The sequence below is a fragment of the Spodoptera frugiperda genome, chromosome 14 (assembly GCF_023101765.2).
Source record: "Spodoptera frugiperda isolate SF20-4 chromosome 14, AGI-APGP_CSIRO_Sfru_2.0, whole genome shotgun sequence".
Taxonomy (NCBI): domain Eukaryota; kingdom Metazoa; phylum Arthropoda; class Insecta; order Lepidoptera; family Noctuidae; genus Spodoptera; species Spodoptera frugiperda.
The window spans coordinates 6,808,443-6,830,456 of NC_064225.1; the positions used below are offsets into that span (position 1 = coordinate 6,808,443).

The following is a 22,014-nucleotide window of genomic DNA, read 5'->3' on the forward strand; positions in this document are numbered from 1 at the left end:
CCAAAAGTGAGATCGATGGGGATTTTTGACATTTTGTTTATAATGGTGCACTTAACGTCTATGTCATTTTTCAGCTCTATGCGAATTATGTTAAGGATATTAATTACGCCAAATAAATAATTATGTAAAAGTTTATTTTTCTCCACTCTCCCACATCCCACAAGAAAGCGACCCTTACCATAATAAACTAGACACATTTTATTCATATATCCTGATAATTTCATTTCTGTCCGCCGTGGGTTTTTTTCCCATACATTTTGCCCATTGACCTTTATTTCTAAAGTAATAGGGTTGAAAATAGGTTGATGAGGATTGATGACTCCAGCAAGTCTATAACTAACTCTAATATCTTCAGTGTTTGACATTCGATACTTTCAGTTGATCTAGATATCTTTTCGACGACGACGACGATATATAAAAACACTACATACTTTTTAACATTTCTACAGAAATATCTACCAGAAATGAAATGAACACTTTAATAACTTCACATTGAAATTAATGTAGATTTTCCCAATTAATTACCTAAGTTTTTGTAGAAACCAACCACATCACAAACCAATCAACAAGACTAGAAACACCTATACATGACCTGACTACCTTTTTGAATTTATAGAACAGACAACCCTAAAATAGTGTTACCATTCACTCGACAGTAAATTTTTTCTAGAACTTTCTTGAATAAACCCTAGGTATTCCAATTTACACAAACCTAAACCCAAACACTGTTTTATTGTTTTAATTATATTCTGTGGTCTGTCCAGTTTATTAGATACATACAGGGTGATAATATTTTATTGTGCATGTCTTTGTCGTTTTTTTTTGAACCTTCTTTCATTGTAAAACCCACATTCTGAATTACATTTTTTTAAATTATTAAAAAAAATGTTTACTTTATTGTGCAAATTGTGGGTTTTACACTGAAACTTAGTATTATTAATAAGAGGGTGTCTTTTATGCTCAAAGCCGTTTCATTTTAAAAACTCTTCTTCATCATGTTAAACAAAAAGTAACGTTATGTGAAAGCAATAAAGTTGAATTTACACTGAATGAAAAACACCCTCCTATGCATGTGTGTCAATGTTTTTTTTTAATTTGAATTTGTTGTCGCACTGTTGCTTTGCTCAGTTTGTTACTGTCGGCACTCCAATGAGTACACATACAAAATGTTTGAATTTATTTACTTACATTTTTATTTGCACTTATAACGTGTTGCTATCGTGATTATCTTGTCTCTTAAAATAAAATCCTACTACCCATTCAATCTTGAAAACGCACTCTCAATTTAATTCCAAAATCCCTGGTTAATTCAACCATTTTAATGTAAAAAGTCCCGAAAAAATCACGATAGTAATCACATCAGCATTTGCATAAAGCGAGAGCTACATTACACCGATGCGCACGTTTGATACACGTTTGGATTTATTATGATAATAATTAAGCTATGATATATTTCGACTCATATAATCTATACATAGTATAAAACAAAGTCGCCCATTTTGTCTGTAGTCCCTTCGTATGCATAAAACTTTAAAACTACGCAACGGATTTTGATGCGGTTTTCACTAATAGAAAGAGTATTTTCTCCGACAGGTTTTTATATATTTATTAGCTGAGTTATAGCGATTTATGTCCAAGAAATCAGAAAAAAATCTAATTGAAGATTGCATTTGTGCGTGCGCCGCTTATACCGTTGGATACAAGTAAGAACAATGTATAGCAAAAACATTGGTCTTTATTAGTTCTACAAAAAAGTCCGCGATGACATATATCCAGCTTTTTTATTTAAGTCACAAAAACTACTTTTCTGTATTAAAAAAACATTTAATTCGTTGGGTGATGTTTAACTGGTGATATAACCAATAATACATATATCCTTATCATAATAAGTAAGTTCATCATCACGAGCATTTAATTTAGATTATTTTTGCAGTTTACAGTGTGTTATTTAGACATATAGTTTAGGAGATATCACGATATTAGTATTGCGGCACGGTACGGGCCGGCCGCGGCGGCGGGGGCAGCGTCCCTATAAATAATATTAAAAAGTAGGTACTACGACTTTGATCTATACATATAAGACAAAAAAAAATCTGTACATTACTTAAATATTTTTTCCAAAAACTGATAGGGGGGGCGATCAAAGAAGAGTCACAGAAACCAAAAAACATTTTAATATTTTAAACGCGGTTAAGGGAAAGAGAAGTTATTGTGAATTGAAAATTAGTATCCAATATGTGTTGGTGCGTTGACTGTATTTGTCGAAGTAGCGGGATACACGCAAACGAAGTTGCGCGGGTCAGCTAGTACTCATATAAAATCAAAGTAAAAATATCCTTCTGAACATTATAACCGAACCGTAGTAGTAGTAGAAAGTATTTGTTAAAAGCTGTCTCCTAAAGCAACTTTTCAAATATCAAAATCAACCTACTTACGGTTAAGTGACTTTATTCGACACTAGCGCCACTAGATGCAAACCGTCTGAAATCAGTATTAAAAATATCACGTTTTTACATGAACTACTATTCTTACATGATACTATTATTACATGAAGTCTATTTTGGAATGTTTTTTTTTCTAATAAGTCGAAGTATATCCAAACAAAGAGGCCACGGTATCGATATATCGACGCAGTGTAGTATCGGTGCAGTGTAGTAGTAGCGAGCGTGTAATGTGCGTGGTAGTGGCGCGGCGGGCAGTGACTCGGAGAGCGACGACGCGTCCGCCGCCACCGTCGGCGCCACGCAGCCCGCCCGCCTCGCCGCCAACCATCAGGACCTTGGCTTGCACCGACTTACCTTCCTGGAACAGTAAGTATCGCTAGGCTGGAAGATAACTACTTGACCATCAACCATCAAGAAATGTCGTGGTGGCCCGGAGGTTTAAGACGCCCACTTCTCATGCATGAGGGTGCGGTTTCAAAACCTACCAACGGCAAGTACCAATGTAACTTTTTCCGAGTTATATGTACTTTCTTATTTAGACACCACTGACAAACGGTGAAGGAAACATGAGCTTATAATTTCATCCAGCAAGCGTGGTGGTTAATGCTCAAACCTCTGTGTGAGAAGAGACCTTTGGTCAGCAGTGGCCACTTATATGCTATTGATGTGTGTGTGTGATGCGATGTGATCAAGAAATGCAGGTGTATTTTGTAATGAGTTATATCATGAATACTAGAAGCTGAATGTAGGCGTGATATTAAAAAAAACAACGATGGCTTCAATAATGTAATTAGGGGCTATTGAAATGGTAAAGCAATGCTGTTATTCAAATTTTTGTTTAGTTATAAAGATTGTACAGTGAATAAAGATTAATATTCTACTTAACGGTATATGTAAGGAATGGATGCAGTATAATGCAGTGATATATCATTCTCAGTACTTATAATGACTGAAGAATCGTCCAGAAAAACAGTAGGTAAGTATATAAAAGAAAAGAAAATACAAATATGACAAGTTTTCTTTTTTAAATTATATTAAAACTAGCATGCTAAAGGCACAGGCTTCGCTTGTTGTGTTCGTTTTGATTTACACTTTGTTTTGTTTTTTTTTTTATTACAATTATTATAATATCAAACAAAAACAATACGGCATATTGTTTGTTTGTTCATTGTTTTTTTTTTTCGCTTTTTATCTGCATGTCACGGAAACAGATACACGAATACACACACGAGCAAAGATGTTTTAGGGATGAAGGATGAATTAAAAAAGTAACTGTTATATAGGGTGTTGGATATTTATGTATGTGGTTGATTTTTATACAGGGCGGCATTTGATCATCATGCGGAGAAGAGACGGAAACGGGGCAGCTTATTCTTCAGGAAGAAGAAGGTATGTAATGGTTTACTTGATTAACTTAAGTTACATTAACAGATTAACTTAATTAAGTATATAGTTCTAGTACATAGTAGTAGAGATGTTCCTTATGTCAACTGCTTACGTTAATTGATTTCATATTGTGTATTTAGAAAAAACAATTCTTGAATTTGACTAACTGTAAACATTCCAATTTACGTGATTATCCCTTTTAACAATTAAAAAATCAAAACGTTTGGCGCGCTCTTTGTGTGATCCACAAATCGTTGTTTCGGGTCTGGGTGTCGTATGCATGTGCGTTTGTAAACGCACCCACGACACAGGAGAAATACATAGAGAAAGGCAACGTTTTTATTGAAAAAAAAAAATGCTAATGGACCAATCAAATTAACTGTTTATAAGACCCATATATGTCTCGTATGAATTAAAACAACATGCGCGTTACCCGCGCTCCGTAAATAAAGCGATGGTAATGTTCAACGTGTTTAGGACAAATCTCGCAAGACCGCGCATGCGTGGTCCGCGGCCTGCTCCGGCGGCGACTGCGACTGGTGCGGCCGGGCGCTCGCTGACAAACCTGCTTTATATTGCGACAGTAAGTTTATTACTTTATTTAGGTATATATGGAGATTCAGTTGCCATCACAAAATAGACTTTATTTATTTTGTTTTAAAGGCCCTTGTCGTACTAGAACGGAGTGGTGGCGGTTTTTAACCGCATATTTTTGTGCAATAAGAAACCAAATACTCAAGTTTTGACCCATGATAAATGATATTTATTTTTGCAAATAGCATTGTAACAATTTTCACATCAATCTCTTAAATAACTAGATGAGGCCGGCATTTCCTATCGGACTACTCTAAGAAGAAATACCGAAACAAACTCAAAATCATGCTTGATTTTCAATACAATAAAATGAAATGTTACGCGGTTAAAAACCGCCGCGGTTTTACTTAAGTGCGATCGTGGCTAAAGACAAAGTGCAAACGTGCGGATATTTTTGAATCTGGTACAATCCAAATAGTTGCTATTCGTTAGTAAAGCACTCATGTTATAGGAGAATTAAACTTTAATGTAATATTAAATGGTTTTAATTTCAGATTGCACGAAAACGGTGCATCAGAACGTGTGCAAAGATTACTTCGACTGCAGTAAGCCAAAAGCTTCAAAGGTACATATTATATTTATAATACATTTAAATAAAAATCTTCAAACACAAACTATCCAAAATCTATACATATAATAAAATTGTAGAAAAGTGCTGTCTGTACATTGAAAATAAAAATAAAAAAAATAGCAGGGGTTATTGTTATATCGATGTCGAACCCAAAAATGTAATTAACTTTTTTTTTGTCTGTTTGTCTGTTTGTCTGTGCGCGCTAATCTCAGAAACGACTGATCCGAGTTGGATGCGGTTTTCACGAATATATTGTGGTATGCTTAAATTTACATTTAGTGTTTGTTTCATGTCAATCGGTTCATAAATAAAAAAGTTATGTCAAATTAAAGAATCACGTCGAACACTATTCTATGCTTATACCATTAATCTCCGCAACTATTTGACGGATTTGGTTGAAATTGGTACAAATATAGTTTAGAACCTTAGAAAGGGCATAGGATAGATTTTATTTCAAAAAATAAAAATAAAAAATAAATTTATTCCGGACATACAGCGCCATTTATTGTTCAATTCGTACTTATAGTACGGAATTGAACAATGTCGGGCGGTTCCTATACTCTGTAGATAGATGGCGTTGATCGCGCAATGGTGTCATCACAATTGTTCAGTTCATGTTATTGTTTTAATTCATCGAAAAAAGTAAATAAATAGTAAAAAGGTATGAAAAAAATAATATCAATATAATAAAACTTTTAGAACAAAGAAAATGCCCGAACGGAGTATAGATAAATAATCCGAGTTGTCTTTATCCTCGATAGATGGCGTTGGGATCGAAATAGATCGCGCTATGGTTTCGTTACATTCATTTGGTTGGGTATCGGCCGAGCGCTTCGATACTGTTGTGGAAATAGTGTACTATAAGTCGTATGATTATTTGTCTGCAGTGGTCCTGCTGTTTCGTATATTCTAAATTGGTTCGTTGTATTTGTCTATTAAAAAGTTTTATTGTTGGGTTGTCCTGGTTTTCTGGTTAAATTATTTAACGTAGGTTTAGTTTGATATATTTGGTAGTTAGTTTGTTTTATAAAATTGTAAGTCTATAATTTATAAATTAATTAGATTTAAGTCGTTTCTTTTAAATTATTTAGTTTAAGCTTGGTTATTATAGCATTGAGGATAGGTTGTAATATAATTTCTTTTTTAATTGTTATAATTTCGTAATTCGTAGCTTTCTTTAATTCTTTAGTTTTAAGTTAGTTTTCATCTTAAGTTCGGAAAGATTATAATATTTCTTTAGTTTAAGTCCGTTTTTAAACAATTTTTTCAATGCCCTAAGTGAGTATACATCTATTAAATTCAAACGCAGAGCTCATTATGTTGATTTTTGAGGAGTTCCCTAGAATATCTTCCACATCTCATTTTTGAAGAGATCCCGCGAAATCGGGAACTATGTGGTTAAAACCAAAAATTTGCCGGAAGTCACTATTCCACGCGAACGAAGTCGCGGGCTATAATAAATCTGTAGAAGGGTCAATTCTGTTCATTGAAAATATAGAAAAATAAATAGCAGGGTGTTACTGGATCGATACCAAACCCAAATATGTGATTATTATTTTTTTGTGTGTCTGTCTATATATGTTCAGGCATCACGTGAAAACTAACGGTTTGATTTCGATGAAACTTGGTATAATTATATCTTATTATCCTGGACATAAAATAGGTTAATTTTATCCTGGAAAAATACGTAGAAAAAAATCTTTATTTTTCAGTTTTATTCTGCTCAACAGCAGTAGCTCAATAGAGGGATCTCCTTAATTATTATGGGCCTCGCCGTATTTGGGTCCAATAGATATTTATAAGATGTCATTGTCAGAGTTACTCAAAATGGAGAAATAAAACTTCCACGCGAAGACCGACATCCGCGCGGACGGAGTCGCGGGCAGAAGCTATACCTTAAATATAAATCATACGAACATAGACTTTATTTCTAAGAGAACAAGGGATAATTTGCAACGCCTGAAAAAGGCTGTTAAGCTGCACATAATATTTAAATTAAGACCTGTAATACCTTAACATGCAAATAAAGAGTTTGAGTTTGATATTCCTTCAGAAAATTCAAATTTCAAGTTAAAATCATGCAAAAGTAAACCTTATTTCAATAACCATAAGATCAACATTTCTTTAATTCTTCAGACATCAGTCGCCAAGTCGCTGAGCGCCAACAGTGGTAAGAGCAGCAAGCGTAGCTCTGTCTCCAGCCAATCACAGAACACCAATAGGTAAGTACGCCATCTATCTTTCGAGTTATGAACTAAATACTAAGGGGGAGTTACTTGTCGCTGTTTCTTATTAATTGTTTTTCAAATCTCAATGAAATGAACGTATGTTATTAAATACCAGCTTTCAAGAATGCTGAGCAAAAAGGTTATTATGTTCATAATAACCTTTATTTATGCCTATATTAAGTGTCTTTATCCACTGAGAAATTAATGCAAATGCATAAAGGTATAAAAATCTGCAAACTATTTAAATCGCTTGTATTAGATAGTCAAATGCGTTTCTCAACTTACGAGCATATAATCAATCTAGACGAATACAGAAGCAAAATTCAATGTGCACTTCATGCTTTGTGCATACAAAAATCGAGTGCACAGTCTCACAACGTGTGTGATCCACAAATTGTTATTTCTGGTCTGATTGTCATGTGTCCGTGAACTTGTATATTTGTAAACGCACCGACGTCACAGGAGAATAATTCTGATGATTATATTTATTATCAACAGTCTATAGCAGGCCGCTATAGACTTACTCTACAAATGAGGAGATGCCACAATATCCACACTCAGCAGATCGGTATGAGAGCACAATGCTGTTTGGTCTGCGAAAGCACGCGCGACTTTTTGTTTTGTTATTGTGATAAAAATAAAACTAATGAGTATACAAAAAATGTTTCTTTGGGAAAGTTGTTTGTAATCATGAGTACAATCACGTGTTTAAATATCGTTCACTAATTACCATTAACCCTATATAGGTAAAATTAGTTCTGAGATTTGAACAGCAATAACCCAAGTAGAAGCGACAAACCATCCCCATATAAATTCACAAATAAAAACAAGATTTGCAGAATGCGTAGTGACATATGTACGGCATATATTTTGCAGCTTTGTACTTGATTGCAACCGTTGAACCGTCGGTGACACGCTGATGCATTTTTATTGTTTTGCGTGCGATAATGATTGATTGATTAATATTAATATGCAATTATAAATTACGGTGTAAAGAGTTTTTGTAATGTCGCTTTTGGTTTTTGGTTTAGAAAAATAATTCTAATATTAAGAAAAGTTTTTTATAGTGCTGTCCTTAAAATATATCGATATTTGCAACTCATCAGATAAAATCAAAATAAAATTATGATATAATATTTAACTATACACAACATTAACAGAATCTAGAGTAATTATCATAATTAAAAAGTTAATAATAACTTTAAAATTTTATTGATATCGATTAAAAAGTATCGATTTAAATCGATATAAAATTTACTCGATTACATCACTTACGTAAGTAGTGCTTCTAAACCATCTATCGAAAGTACTCGATTCTTTACACCTTTACGATTCGAATAGCAATACAGGAGAACATATAGGTTCGTTATAACTCAGTGTCATATAATATAAGAGATACACAAGGTGTTATTTATTATACTATTAATTTTTTTTTAATATTATATTATTATTATTTACACCACAGATTATATACTGTACAGATAACTCACACAATAATTTAGAAAAAAAACGTAAAGTTTCATAAATAAGCATGTTCTTAATACGAATAGACATTGCATTTTAACTAAAAAAAAAAATAATAACACCATAGTACCTTATAACATAATAAGCACTTATTTTTTTTAAATTTAATAACAAATTATGATCCGAAATTAAAAAGAAAATTAGAGTGCATGTAGTCAGCAGCGTTTAGTCGGGTTGTTTTCCAAACAAGGTTTCACTTTTGCTGAACTACTCTTAGTACCGACTGAAGTTAGTTCTCTGTATAGTTCATAATCTGTGCGTTCTATCGATATTATATTTTGCTTCGTTCTCTAGCTATTTATTTAATCTCTGTATATAACTTCGACGTCTGTCAGCTACTTCTATGCTATGTTAATTTTCCTGTAAGCTATGAACTTCGTGTTTTCGTTGGTTCTTACATTTTTATTTTTTCGGTGAACGGAATGTTTTTTCTTATAAGTATCATTGGTTTGTGGAGATGTCGAGGTGGCATACTAAATTAAATTATTACTCCTAAAAATCCACTTAACATCATGCTATTACAAATTTTAGTTTTCAATAATTGGCCCTTATTTTTATTTTGGTACGAAACGAGCTTATTCTTTCACAAACACGTACACATCCTGTGTAATTTTGATTTGATTAAAAATTCCAAATTCGATATTTGAAACTGCAACCTCGTAGTCTCCACTCGCGGTACTGGCCAACACTGGCCACGCACACATATGTACACGTGTGTTGTATTGTCGCGGCACCCACACAGCAAGAAGTCCGGATGCTACTCTCCGTGGCGTCGCGTCGCAACAAAACTCGGCGTGCAGTAAGTCGCAGGAATGCTGCCAACAAGCTGCCTATTTCTATCTCTCTCATCCATACATACATTCACATACATCGTTGTTTGTTCTCTCTGTCTATCTGTTCACTTGTTTGTGCGGTTGTGTACTCCTGGTAGGGCGTGGGTGTTCAGGGTCGGTTAGATATGTGATGATAATTCTGACCTAAAAATGGTCTCGATGTTGATCCAAGATCCAAAACTTGATCGCCATTTACGTCATCTTATACGCAGATTTTGTAAACATCTTTGTAGTGTCGCTAGCCAGAAGTAAATTGTTGCTTGACACTAAATATTCTGTTAACAAAAAAGCTAGAGCTAAGCTAAACCACCTTAAAACATAAAATAAAATAAATAGCGAGGACATCAAAGCACAGTATTGTAAAATACACCTTAACAACCAATTCATAAGACGTATTGTTGCACAGCATAAAACGAAGGTCATAACTTCACTAGCTTCGAGAACACCGCGCATTCACACATCGAAGTTTCTTCTAGAATATTCTCGATTCATCCACCGATGCCTTACTTGTGTATCTATCTGTCAAGACGGTAGTTTGAGAACTTCTATTTGAAATTGTTGTAGCACTTATTCAATACGTTTTGTTATTGTTATTTATCAAAGTTATGCTGGTGATATGTTCTGTTTTTTGGTTTTTTTTTAGGTCACAGGTTTCTGTTTTGAGGTCTTGTAATGCGTGGTCTATTGAAAGGGATATAATTTGGCGCAAAATAAACATTTCTTTATGAACTAAAATCTGTACCCTTAGTACGAGTTTGCTTTACGTTTAACGAGATCAAAAAGAGAGCGCAGTCGGCGCTCTGAATGGTTGGTTAATTGGGACTGCCAATCAGAGCACCGAACGCGCAAACTTGTACTAAGGGTACTGTAGTATAAACTTTTTTGAAGACGGAATTGAAATTATTATGATTTGAACAATTCATGTCTGATATTTTAAGAGACTTATAAAACTAAAAATAATTAAATAATGATATAATTAAGTGCAATGGATTTGTTTTCTTCACTTGTTTAATAAAACTAAAACATATTTACTTATTACTGGTCTGCTATGACTCACATAACTACAAACAGAATGCTTTAGTTTTAAGAAAATTGGCCATTACAAAGAAAACTTTAATCTCTCTTCAATAGAACACGTTTTACCTCGAAACAGTATGTAGAAATTTCTTCGAAGCAGCAACGAAGCTATCTTTGATTATATCTTTTACTTTTTAATTTACTTTTTTAATTCAAAATTCTGCATGCCACGTGTATTGTGAGTTTCTACGCTTCTTCTTATTATTTAGGCTTTGCTGAACTTTAAATATAAGAGTTAAATAAATTGGAGTTAATATTGTTCTGTGTAAGAGTATTTGAGGTCCACACTGTAATGTCTTGTCGCGTCGGTTGATTTGACCCTGTCTGCCTTTTGATTTTATTTTTATAGGATGGTAATATGGAACAATTATGTCAGTTTTATTTTGAATATTAAAATATGAGTGTATACAGGCTACTTTTTATATAGACAGCCTAGATTTATGTAAGATTGTAAGCTATGAAAGGGACATTCAAATCCTTTAGTTAAGAAATATGTATTGGCGTTTAAAATAACAAAAAAAAAACATACTTTAATTTTTATCCCAAGAGAAAAAGTAAGAAATTTGATTTATGCCACTAATCACAAGTAAACATGATTGTTCTGTGTTGCCATCTTCAAGAAAACTTTTCCTCTTTATTACAAGTGGTAACACTGCGTTTGTATTTACAGCACCAGCCACATCTACAATGACGACAAAGATGGCTCCGACCACAAACACGACCAGAGCAAGTAAGTGTATTGTTTTCTAGAAAATGGATAAAACTAAAGGGGTCCGTTTCCCAATTAGTTTAGTTTTAACTCAATCCTCTTACCAGAGAATACACAAAACTAAAGGCGGTACGGAGGCACAATTGTCTCGCCAATCCTAATTCCCAATCCCTAAAATTCCTAAAAGACCGGCAACGCACTTGTAACCCCTCTGGTGTTGCGGGTGCGGGTGGTGTCGATTGCGTGACGATTCGCAAGTGTCGGTTATTCCGCTTTTGAATTATTGTGTTGTGTACGAGAATCTGTACTAAAAAAAGATTTGGTAACTGTCAGATAGCTAAAAATAGATTTCAGACTTTATTGCAAAGTGATTAAGGTATAAAATCCAATACAAATAGAATTATAATCTTGAAGTTTTACATCAAACATTAACAAAACCTTTTCTCAATCCCCAGCGCATCAGACGACGCGGGTGTATCGGAATGGCCTGAAGTATTCCTGACTCCGGAGCAGCTCGGAGACGAAGCGATACGTCTCGGACTGGGCGCCTGCGAGCCGGATACCTGGGCCGCCGGGGCGCCTAAGGGACTTGCCAAGTAAGCTAATAATAATAATATGTTCTTTTAATGTGAAAATATTGGTCTAATCTGGCTTAAATATGTCGTAATAGGCTTTAAATTGATTAAAACTACTCTATTTCAAAACTAAATAATAAGGAGATAATGATCAAAGTTTAGGAGTGGTAGCAAATACGTCATTAGAAGTGAAGTCATGCGATATTTCAAATCAATATATCTTAGAAAGACAAATTAAATCTAATAATTTAAACTTTTCATCATATCTAATAATTTTCTCTTTTCCATCCTTATCCTGTTTTGCTAATATTATTTTATTATGTTTCCAGACAACTTGGCGACAGAGAGACAAAGCGACAGGAACACATCTACGAGTTGATTCTGACGGAGAAACATCATTGCCTGACCATCAGGCTTATGCAGAAGGTAAATGATTGATTTATAATAAAAAAATACATAATTTAATCTGTTCGTTAATAAGTTACTTAGTTTGAGAACGACGAAATTAAAAGTATCCTTAACCAACTAGCATGCATGAAAAGACTGATGACTGTTGATGAAGTGAAATTAAGTGTGAAACATTCCAAAGCAATTGGTGTGCTATTGTCTCGTGTCCCCCATGGGAAACAAGTATGAGGTTAACTATACATGTATGAGGTTCTTGTATACTTCACTAGGGGATCAAACAGACAGTAATTTTATCTTCAACTAGCCATCCGCCCCAGCTTCGCATGGGTGCATTGGTGATATAGTCAACATGTATGTATTATACATATACCTTCCTCTTGAATCACTCTACAAATTACAAAATAAAACCGCATCAAAATCCGTTGCGTAATTTTAAAGATTTAAGCATACAGACAAACAGACAAAAATAACGACTTTGTTTTATACTATGTAGTGATTTTGTTTGACTTACAAAATTGCCTTCGTGTTCTAAACGAAATAAATGATTTAAGTTTGACTTACGGCGCATTCAATAACCTACCTATCGGTAGATTTGCCTACCAGCAGTAGAATTTGGACACTTTGTATGGAGCTTATGTCAAAATTCTACCTCTGGTAGGCAAATCTACCGATCGGTAGGTATTGGAATGCGCCGTAAATGAGCTTACCGGAGCCTCATCCTATCTCCAAATTACCAATCCTCAAATCCCTAATCCCCTAAAGTCACATGTAACTCTTCTGGTATTACTAGTGTCCATGGGCGGCTTGACTGCTTACCATCAGGAGATCCGTCTACTCGTTTACCGGCTTATCCCATGACAAAATAATTAGTCATTATAAAAATTAAATGTACTATCCGTCTCCTCTCCAAAGCAATTAGTCATTATAAAATGTACTATCCGTCTCCCCTCCCCGGTTTATCCCATAACAAAGTTATAGAATGTACGTTTGACCGCAGATGTTCGCGGAGGGCATGGTCCGCGGCGCGGGCGTGTCGGCGGCGCAGGTGTCGCGCATGTTCCCGCGCGTGGACGAGCTGTGGGCGCTGCACGCGGCGCTGCTGGCCCGCCTGCGCGCCCGGCAGGCCGCCGCGCCCGCCGTCGCCACCATCGCTGACATACTCTGTGATACGTTCGCGCCGCCTGCCCATCATAAATTGAAGGCGGCTTATGGTAATTTAGTTTATGAATTATTCGCATTTATTGCATTGGTCGAGCGGTCGTAAGTGCGCCTGCCAGACAAGAGGTCTCGGGTTCGATTCTCGGGTCGAGCAAAAGGTTAAATTCTTGCCTTTTTCATATTCTCAAAATTTCTCAGTAGTAGCACGGAGTCTGAAATTGTGCCCGGTATATGGCAATAGGCTCTATTACATGGGACTTATAACAATAATGGTGAAAAGTACCTGTACATTGTATAGCGGCATTACGTGTCATAATGTACACCTCTACCTACCCCTTCGGAGAAAAAAAGCGTGACGATAAAAAAGATGGATCTTATTGTCAACAATTTAGAGTTTAGTTTACTATGCACGCTAAATATTGATCGTTCCAACAGACATAGATTCAGGCTTACAAGAACTTATACTATGAACTTATAGGTACTTAACTTATAAATATTGTACTTTCTTCTACAGGCGAGTTCTGTTCCCGCCACCGCGACGCAGTGGAAGTGTTCAAGGAGTGTTGTACGCGGGAGCCGAGACTGTCGCGGTTCATCAGGAAGTGTCAGCAGAACCCGTTGTTGAGGAAGAAGGTATGGATAGCTTTGAATTGGAGGCGTTTTTATTGCAGAGAAAGGCTTAGTGGGTTTTAGATATCGATAACTCTCTGTAAACTCACATACAGAGATTCTTAAGTCTACCATTGAAAGTCACAAACCGGCTTTGAACAAGTTTGTGGTCAGAATTTCTTTTAAACCTTGGAATGAGGTATCTTTCCTCAATTTTCTTTACCAACTCCATTAAGAAAATTATGTTGCAAACCGCATCAAAATCGGTTAAGCCAAAAGCGAAATAATCTCGCACATTACAGGTCAAACTGAGAACCTCCTATTTTTGAAGTCGGTTAAAAAGATAGTACCAAATGCAAACTTAATGTTTACCCATCTACATCAAATTATATAACTTTTTTTTTTATATGTATACAGGGTGTCCCAGAATGCGTGCTATTCGTAGCCCAACGTCTAACAAAGTACCCGCTACTGTTGGAACCACTCCTGAAGACTGCAGGGGACGACCTCACCGAGCGAGACTTGCTGCAACGAGCGTTGTGCGGAGTCAAGGTAATATATACTTTATTTCTTGTGGCATTTGGTTGTAATTGCAATGAACGTTTGATTGGTTTTTGTAACCTTGTTAATTCAAAACAAAATATATTTAGACAGTCCAGTCGATTGTAATGTTCCAATACTTAAAGAGTGTTTGTCTTATGATGAAGATGTATACTGCAATAATTATACAACAAGCTACATCTTACTATGATAATTTTAAAACACACTTTATTTAAAACGTAATAAGGTTGAAATTCCCTGAATTTCTTTTCAACGTCACGATTTTTATCCCTTTAGAGGTAGGCAGAGGTGCACATAACGGTTGGTAATGCCGCTATACGATGTACACACACTTTTCACCATTTGTGTTAAAAGTCCTATGTAATAGGATGTTAGCCTATTGCCATATACAAGGCACAATTTTCAAGAACTGAAATAAAGCCCAGTAACACTTTGCTCGATAACTCAGAAATCGAACCCGAGACCCCCTGTCCGGCATTCGCACTTGCGACCACCCGACCAACGAGGCACTCGCACTTAACTAAAATTTTAATAAGGTTTAACATCTCTAAACTAACTACATAATTAACAAAATGATGTTGATGTTGTAATATCATTTCCAGGAGATCCTAGTGGACGTGGACAACCAGGTGGCTGCGAAGGAGCGCGAGGACCGTAAACTGGAGATATACCACCGCATCGACGCCAAGTCCTTCGCCAACTTCAGGGGACGCAAGTTCAAGAAGAGCGACATACTGCAGGGGAACAGGAGCCTGAAGTGAGTACACCAACATATCAGACACGTTTTTTTTTTATGTTAAATTGGCCGACGTTTGGCCGCTATCTCGCCTGATGGTAAGTGATGATGCGGCCTACGATGGAGCACGTCTGTCCATAAGCAACCTATTCACTCGGGCCTTGAAGACACCCAGGTTATACCCATCAGGAAACACAGACTCCGGCAAGGAGTTCCACTCCCTAGCAAAAGTAAACACGTTAAGGAATGCTTAAGTTAGATAGGGCCCAGTAGGGCTGATGCCTGACCCGGAGCTGCGGACTACCTAGCGGGTTTACCGGGGCTCCGGCTCGAAAAGCAGGGTGGTTTTTAGTCAGTAAGAGTCTGACACTCCCTCTCGCCTCACCCAAGGCGGGAGAAGTCATTAGATGATTTTCCCCCTCAAAAAAAAGGAGTGCTTAAGTTATATAATATAGGGTGACTGGTAATTAGTGAACGATATTTAAACACGTGATTGTACTCATGATTACAAACAACTTTCCCTAAGAAACTTTTTTTGTATACTCTTTAGTTTCATTTTTATCACAATAACAGAATAACTCAATTTCGCGCGCACGTGCTTGCGCATGATAAACTGTTAGAAGCGAAACGCCCGCGCGCTACGTTATTGAAAGACTAATAGGTATATTGAAACTTTACGCGCTCGTGCTAATGATATTTTGTTTTTCTGATATTTTGTGGTTTTGTTATTGTGATAAAAATACGAAACTAATGAGTATACAATAAAGTTGCTTCGGGAAAGTTGTTTGTAATCCATTAGTAATATTCATATCATAATTTCACTTCAATTTTGGTCTGGAACCAATCAGTAAAAATGCATTAAAAATAATACTAAAGAATTAGTATTTACTCCACATTAAATTAGCTCTTGTTTATGTACCTAACCACAATATAAAATACACCTTAAACCCAACTCACTAAGATTCACTTTCCCAGGTTCGAAGGCGTAGCGACATTGATGCAGGGCCGCAGTAAGATGCAGACACTACTGGTGATAGTACTGACCGACGTACTATTCTTCCTACACGATAACAACAACAAATATACCTTCTTTACGCCTGATAACAAGGTGAGTTGATGCAATTTTATGCTTTATTGTTTAGTGGGTAGAGTCGAAAATCCCCGTCCCAAAACTTCTTTCCTATCATCAGTTTAGCTTGGGTAACGAACTGACTTATCAAATTTAGCGATGATTCTATTGCTCATTAGGCCTTAGTGACAATAGAATCCACTTATTATGAAACGGAGGGAAACTTTCTTTAGAATCTACCTTAGTGTCACGAACATAATTGCTATTGATGTTATTTTAAATTTCCTTCTATACTTTCGTTATTACGGCTTACTTACATATTGTTTGACGAGGTAATCGACTAGTGTCACTGAGAGCTCATAATATACCCACTATTTATCCACACACAACAGTCTACTAAAACATGTCCTCTCTCCTACGAATTTTAGCGGAATTTTGCTGTGCCCGACAGAGTCGTTAATTGGCTAAATACTGTATTTTCTAACACCTATTCGAATTTGGCGCCATAATTTATGGATGCAATAAATATTTGAATACTTGAATACATAAATTAATTCCCTATTATTTCCCTCAGACGGGCGTAGTATCCCTAGTAAAGCTGCTGGTCCGTGAGAAGGCGGGCGCGGAAGGCCGCGGCCTGTACCTGATATGCAGCGGGCCCACGGAGCCCGAGATGTTCGAGCTAAGGGTGCATCGGCCCAAGGACATACAGACCTGGATACAGGCCATCAGGTATGTTGGAGAACTATTAGTTTTTGTTTATATATGGTGTAGAAGCCTCCATACAAAAATATACCAGGGATGATGACTGGGCCAAAAATAAATTATATTATAACAACTCATCAATACAATAAAAATCTAATCACACTCTCATTCATAAATCCATGAAGCCTTAATTTTTATTTTTTCTAGCTAAATTTCTAGAAATATGTCTGCTATTTGTCGCAAACACATATGACGGCATAATAGAGTATTTTACAAAGTTCATAGATAATATCGTTTTTGACGTTTCGAAAAAAGTATTGAATTAGTAGGAAACATGCCTATTCAAGAAAAACCTAATAAACAATCGGATCCACCCGTGCGTTAGCCTCAAAGGCCGTCAGACCAAACAAATAAGGCTCAGTAGGGTTGATGCCTGATACGGAGCTGCGGACTACCAACGGGTTTACCGGGGCTTCGGCTTGAAAAGCACGAGTAGGAACGGGGTGGTTTTTATTCAGCAAGAGTCTGACACTCCCTCTCGCCTCGCTCAAAGAAAACTTGTCGGCATTTTCCACGCTTAAATAAAAATTAAAAATTTAAAAAACCCCCGACATAAAAATTAATTTCCCTTTAAAAGGTAATAAAAGAAAAATCGTACCTAAGAATGTACTAATAATTAAAAAAAATACGTCGCAGGGACCGCAGTAATTATTTCAGACTTATCTACGGTTCATAAGTATCACATGCGAGTGTTAACATCTATATATTAATACGTGATGCAAAATCTTCATATACCTTTTTACGCCTGATTGCAAGGACGTAGGAGCATAAAATTTGGTATGCTTATAGTTTATGTGTAGGTAGAAGTGCAGGACGCTCAATAATAATGCTTATAAAGTACTTCAATAAATGAACATTACACACACATGCATAGTTCTGATCGTATTTGACGCTCAAAATTGAAGACATTGCGATGGTTCGTCTTATATGAATCAGTTTTATAGTTTGTTTGAGTTTGAAATTAAAAATTATCCTTGACGGTATGTTAAGTGGTATTGTAAATTAAATCGTATATGGTCGAATTTCGGCCACTTAGGCGACCACGTTAAAGTAAATTGATGTTTAAGTACTTACAAGAAATTAGAAGTAAGGCGGCGGTGTACATCCGTATGAATGCGGTCCCCCAACGAGACGTATTACGGCTTAATTATTAGTAATTGTTTGTACTTTAAGGTAAGTTTCGATTATTTTCAACTTTTTAAAGGGAACTTAATTTTTATGTCGGGGGTTTTTTAAATTTTTAATTTAATTCCCCATTTTATACTTTTTATCAGTAGGTTAGCGTTAAGTTAGGCTTCTATAGTACATATACTACTATAATTTCGATTCTTGTTAAGTAAAGATTACATCTAAGGTCAAGCTCGTTCGCTTTTTTTGACTTATTATACAGTTTTTGTTTCTATAAGTAGGCTAAAGATTTCGATTGGTGCAAGATTTCAAGTTTATAATAAAACGTGGATTAAACATTTCATATTTATGTTATTAAAAATTGTTTTATTATTTTGGTGTTAATATGTACATAAATCTTTCAATACTTTCAGTGCGGTTTAATTTGAGACCCCATCAGAAGTAATTTGGACCTTCGGCTAATCAGACCGCCCATAACTTTAATACGGCTCAACGCATCAAACATGTCTAAAAGCACTCGGATAAGTTTTCATACGAAAAAAACTATTGAAATTGCATCCGTTCGGGAGTTAGATGCCACAGAGGGCTAGACAGACATACAGAGACAGACAGACACAAACTTATAACCCCGGGTTTTGCGTCGGGGGTTAATAATAATAGTAAAAAAACAGTCGGAGCTGCCCATTGATATATGCTACAAGGTAATTAGAAGCATTATGGCCTTTTCGGTTAGGATTTAATGATTAGAGGTACTTAAAAATTTACAAAAATAATCTTTAAACTTATACAAATACGGTTCATAATCCATTATTTTCCACCAGGGCGGTAGTACAGAGTTGTCCGGAAGAGGTAGAGGAATCAGAAGTAGGAGCGACGGCGCCCTCTGCCGAGGAAAGGCAGCGGCAACTGGACGCCAGGCATGAGAATATAAGACTGATCACTGGTATGTACCTTAGTAATATGAATATACGGCTCATTTTTGACTGAACGCTTTGAATACTTACGACCGTTCGTTCATGAGTAATTTGAGTATATTTCATGCGAATTTCAATCTTAATGCTAAAGAAATAAAGACGTTATTTGGCATAAATGAATGAACGATTGTTTTATAGCGTGTAACTTTGGTCGAAGGAAAGTTTAACCTAACTATGTGATGTCTTTGTCATAATATATGGGATAGAAAGAGATACAAACTGTCTGTAACCTTAGTATGAGTTTGCTTTACGTTTAAAGTAATCGAAACGAAACGCGCGTTCGGTACTCTGATTGGCCGGCTCCAGTGAACCAACCAATTAGAATGCCGAATGCGCTCTCGTTTCTATTTCTTTCAAGCTCAAACTAAGGTAACTGGTACTAATATTTAAAAATATCATGTTTATGTTAAACAATCTCATTTCGACCGAAGTTTCTAGTTGTTATATTGATTGGCACTAATATTATGCATTCAAAATTATTAGGTTTAGATTGCTACAAATTTTACTTCAGTAATTTATTCAAAGAAAGTGGACTGCTTTGAATGAGTTACGTTTAACGCTAAATCGTTCTAGCGGCATAAGAGACTAAACAAATACCAATTTTAATTGCTTTTGAATCTAAGTACACTTAAACTAAAAAAAAAAACATGTTTTGGAATAACAATACTTCATTCTCCACCAATTACATTAGACTTATAACAAAAATAGTAAAAACTGGGTGTACATTGTACAGTGGCATTACATGCCGTGTGCGCCTCTAGCTACCTCTTCGGGGATAATAGGTGTAACATTGCAATACTTCATTAAAAATCAAAATCATAATGATACGAAATATCCAATTCATAGGTATGATCTTTTCTTTTCTATGAGCCATCTATATAACAGATCTTAACCTAAAATCTCTTAAATCGATCTTGTTTTTCATAGACTGTATAACTATATATAACTCTCACTATATAACTAATTTCAAAAACCGTTCAAAAGATTTTAAATTCACTTTCAGTCATAAAGACACTCATTAAACATAAAATAAAAATTTCAAACTAGTTAAATTGAATCCCAACCTTTACAATAAAGTTTACCAATATGCCGCTAGTACGATTAGCAAAACCAATAAAAGAACAACAAACAATGAATATAACATTTTGTTATCGAACAGATGAGACTCCATGGTGGCAAATAGAAGGTGATACAATACTAAGTAATAATGCTTGTTGCATGGCGGCATGTTACGTTACGGTCATACAAAGGCTGTCCTACAGTTCTACACAGGCGACATCTTGTCTAAAAACTCGGTAAAGACTCACCTATAATAAAAAATTAAGTAATAAAATATAGAAATTAATTAAACAAATCATGATTGTAGAATGAGAATGACGTCTTATTATGGTCATCGTCTTATTAGGGACCCAAATAAATAGACAAGCCAAGCTAAATTTTATTTAATCAAACTAGAGCCATGTCTTTTTCAAACAAATACATAACATTTTCTTCTATGTCTATTTTATTGTAATTTTTTGTGAGATATGACAGCAAAGGACCAGACGGATACGACACGGCATTTTTATTTTTGTTTTCAAAACAATATAATACAAAAAGGCTGTAAGCGTGCTGACAACGAGCGGACGGCACGCTTACAGCTTTTTTTGTTTGTCGCTGGGTTGGAGCGGTGCCATTAAAATGTTATATGTCCTCTATTCCTGTTGCATACGTTCGATGCGTGCCATTAAGCCTAGAAAATTAAAAAAAAATATCGGCAAAATGTCGTTTGTTGTGGAACTTTTTATGGTAGCAAACAAAATTTCATTGAGACATTTTAGTGAATTATCAACACTGAAGGCAGTTCGTCTCTGTATGAAACGTGAAACAAAAACCTGTTAATGGTTAAAAAAGCATATCCCTAAGCAAATTAAAAAAAGAAAACGTAACGATTTTCTTCTATGTCAATTTAACCGCTACACCAATTGACATTTTTGTGGGATATGGCAGCAAAGGACCACAATCAGGTGACCCTACCTGATTGTAAGCAATCGGTACCAACCATGAATACCCTAAATGAAAAAAATATATTACAATTTTCTTCTATGTCAATTTAACCGCTACACCAATTGACATTTTTGTGGGATATGGCAGCAAAGGACCAGACGAGTCACCTGATTGTAAGTAATCGGTACCGCTATGGACACCCGTGACACCAGAGAAGTTTCAATTGTGTTGCCGGCCTTTTGCGGGGTTTACGTCATCGGTACTCCACCTCAAATCAGGAAAAGGAACGGGATTGTTTTTATTACTCTCCCTCTCGCCTCACCCAAGGTGGGAGATTCATCATTGGATGATTTTCCCCCTCAAAAAAAAGGGATGGAAGAATTAAGCCACTGGTAACCTCTGGTAACAAAAAGCAAACTGAAAAATATGATATAAGTAACAAAAATATATGGAAAAAATAACAACGATACTAAAATTTGAACAGAATAACTGCTAAAATTGGCTTTATTTCCCAAACGCTACCAATCAGGACAGCCTTTCGACTGACGCACTTTAAAACAATTTATTTACATTAAACTGTGTGGATTAATTTTGTAGATTGACTATCAATGTTTTTGATTTATTCAATGTGATTATATTTTAAAAAGATTATTTGTTAGTTTGTATACCCTTTGCGCAC

The 22,014-nt window shown here is 35.6% G+C and overlaps 1 protein-coding gene across 14 annotated transcripts in view; it reads left to right on the plus strand.

The window, feature by feature from the left end:
* Positions 1–22,014, plus strand: part of LOC118279249 (rho guanine nucleotide exchange factor 2) — a 59,238-nt gene that overhangs the window by 25,152 nt on the left and 12,072 nt on the right. For 4 of the 14 annotated variants that reach the window (XM_050698335.1, XM_050698337.1, XM_050698336.1 and 1 more), the window contains 17 exons: positions 2,685–2,810; positions 3,767–3,833; positions 4,308–4,413; positions 4,919–4,989; positions 7,132–7,217; positions 9,490–9,546; positions 11,328–11,387; positions 11,822–11,962; positions 12,271–12,367; positions 13,347–13,560; positions 14,022–14,140; positions 14,534–14,668; positions 15,280–15,434; positions 16,389–16,521; positions 17,057–17,214; positions 19,197–19,318; positions 20,509–20,535. In XM_050698335.1, the coding sequence (XP_050554292.1) occupies positions 2,685–2,810; positions 3,767–3,833; positions 4,308–4,413; positions 4,919–4,989; positions 7,132–7,217; positions 9,490–9,546; positions 11,328–11,387; positions 11,822–11,962; positions 12,271–12,367; positions 13,347–13,560; positions 14,022–14,140; positions 14,534–14,668; positions 15,280–15,434; positions 16,389–16,521; positions 17,057–17,214; positions 19,197–19,318; positions 20,509–20,535 (1,874 nt within the window). The remainder of the gene's footprint in view (positions 1–2,684; positions 2,811–3,766; positions 3,834–4,307; positions 4,414–4,918; positions 4,990–7,131; positions 7,218–9,489; positions 9,547–11,327; positions 11,388–11,821; positions 11,963–12,270; positions 12,368–13,346; positions 13,561–14,021; positions 14,141–14,533; positions 14,669–15,279; positions 15,435–16,388; positions 16,522–17,056; positions 17,215–19,196; positions 19,319–20,508; positions 20,536–22,014) is intronic. The other 10 variants (XM_050698340.1, XM_050698341.1, XM_050698345.1 and 7 more) reach the window with 6 other exon arrangements.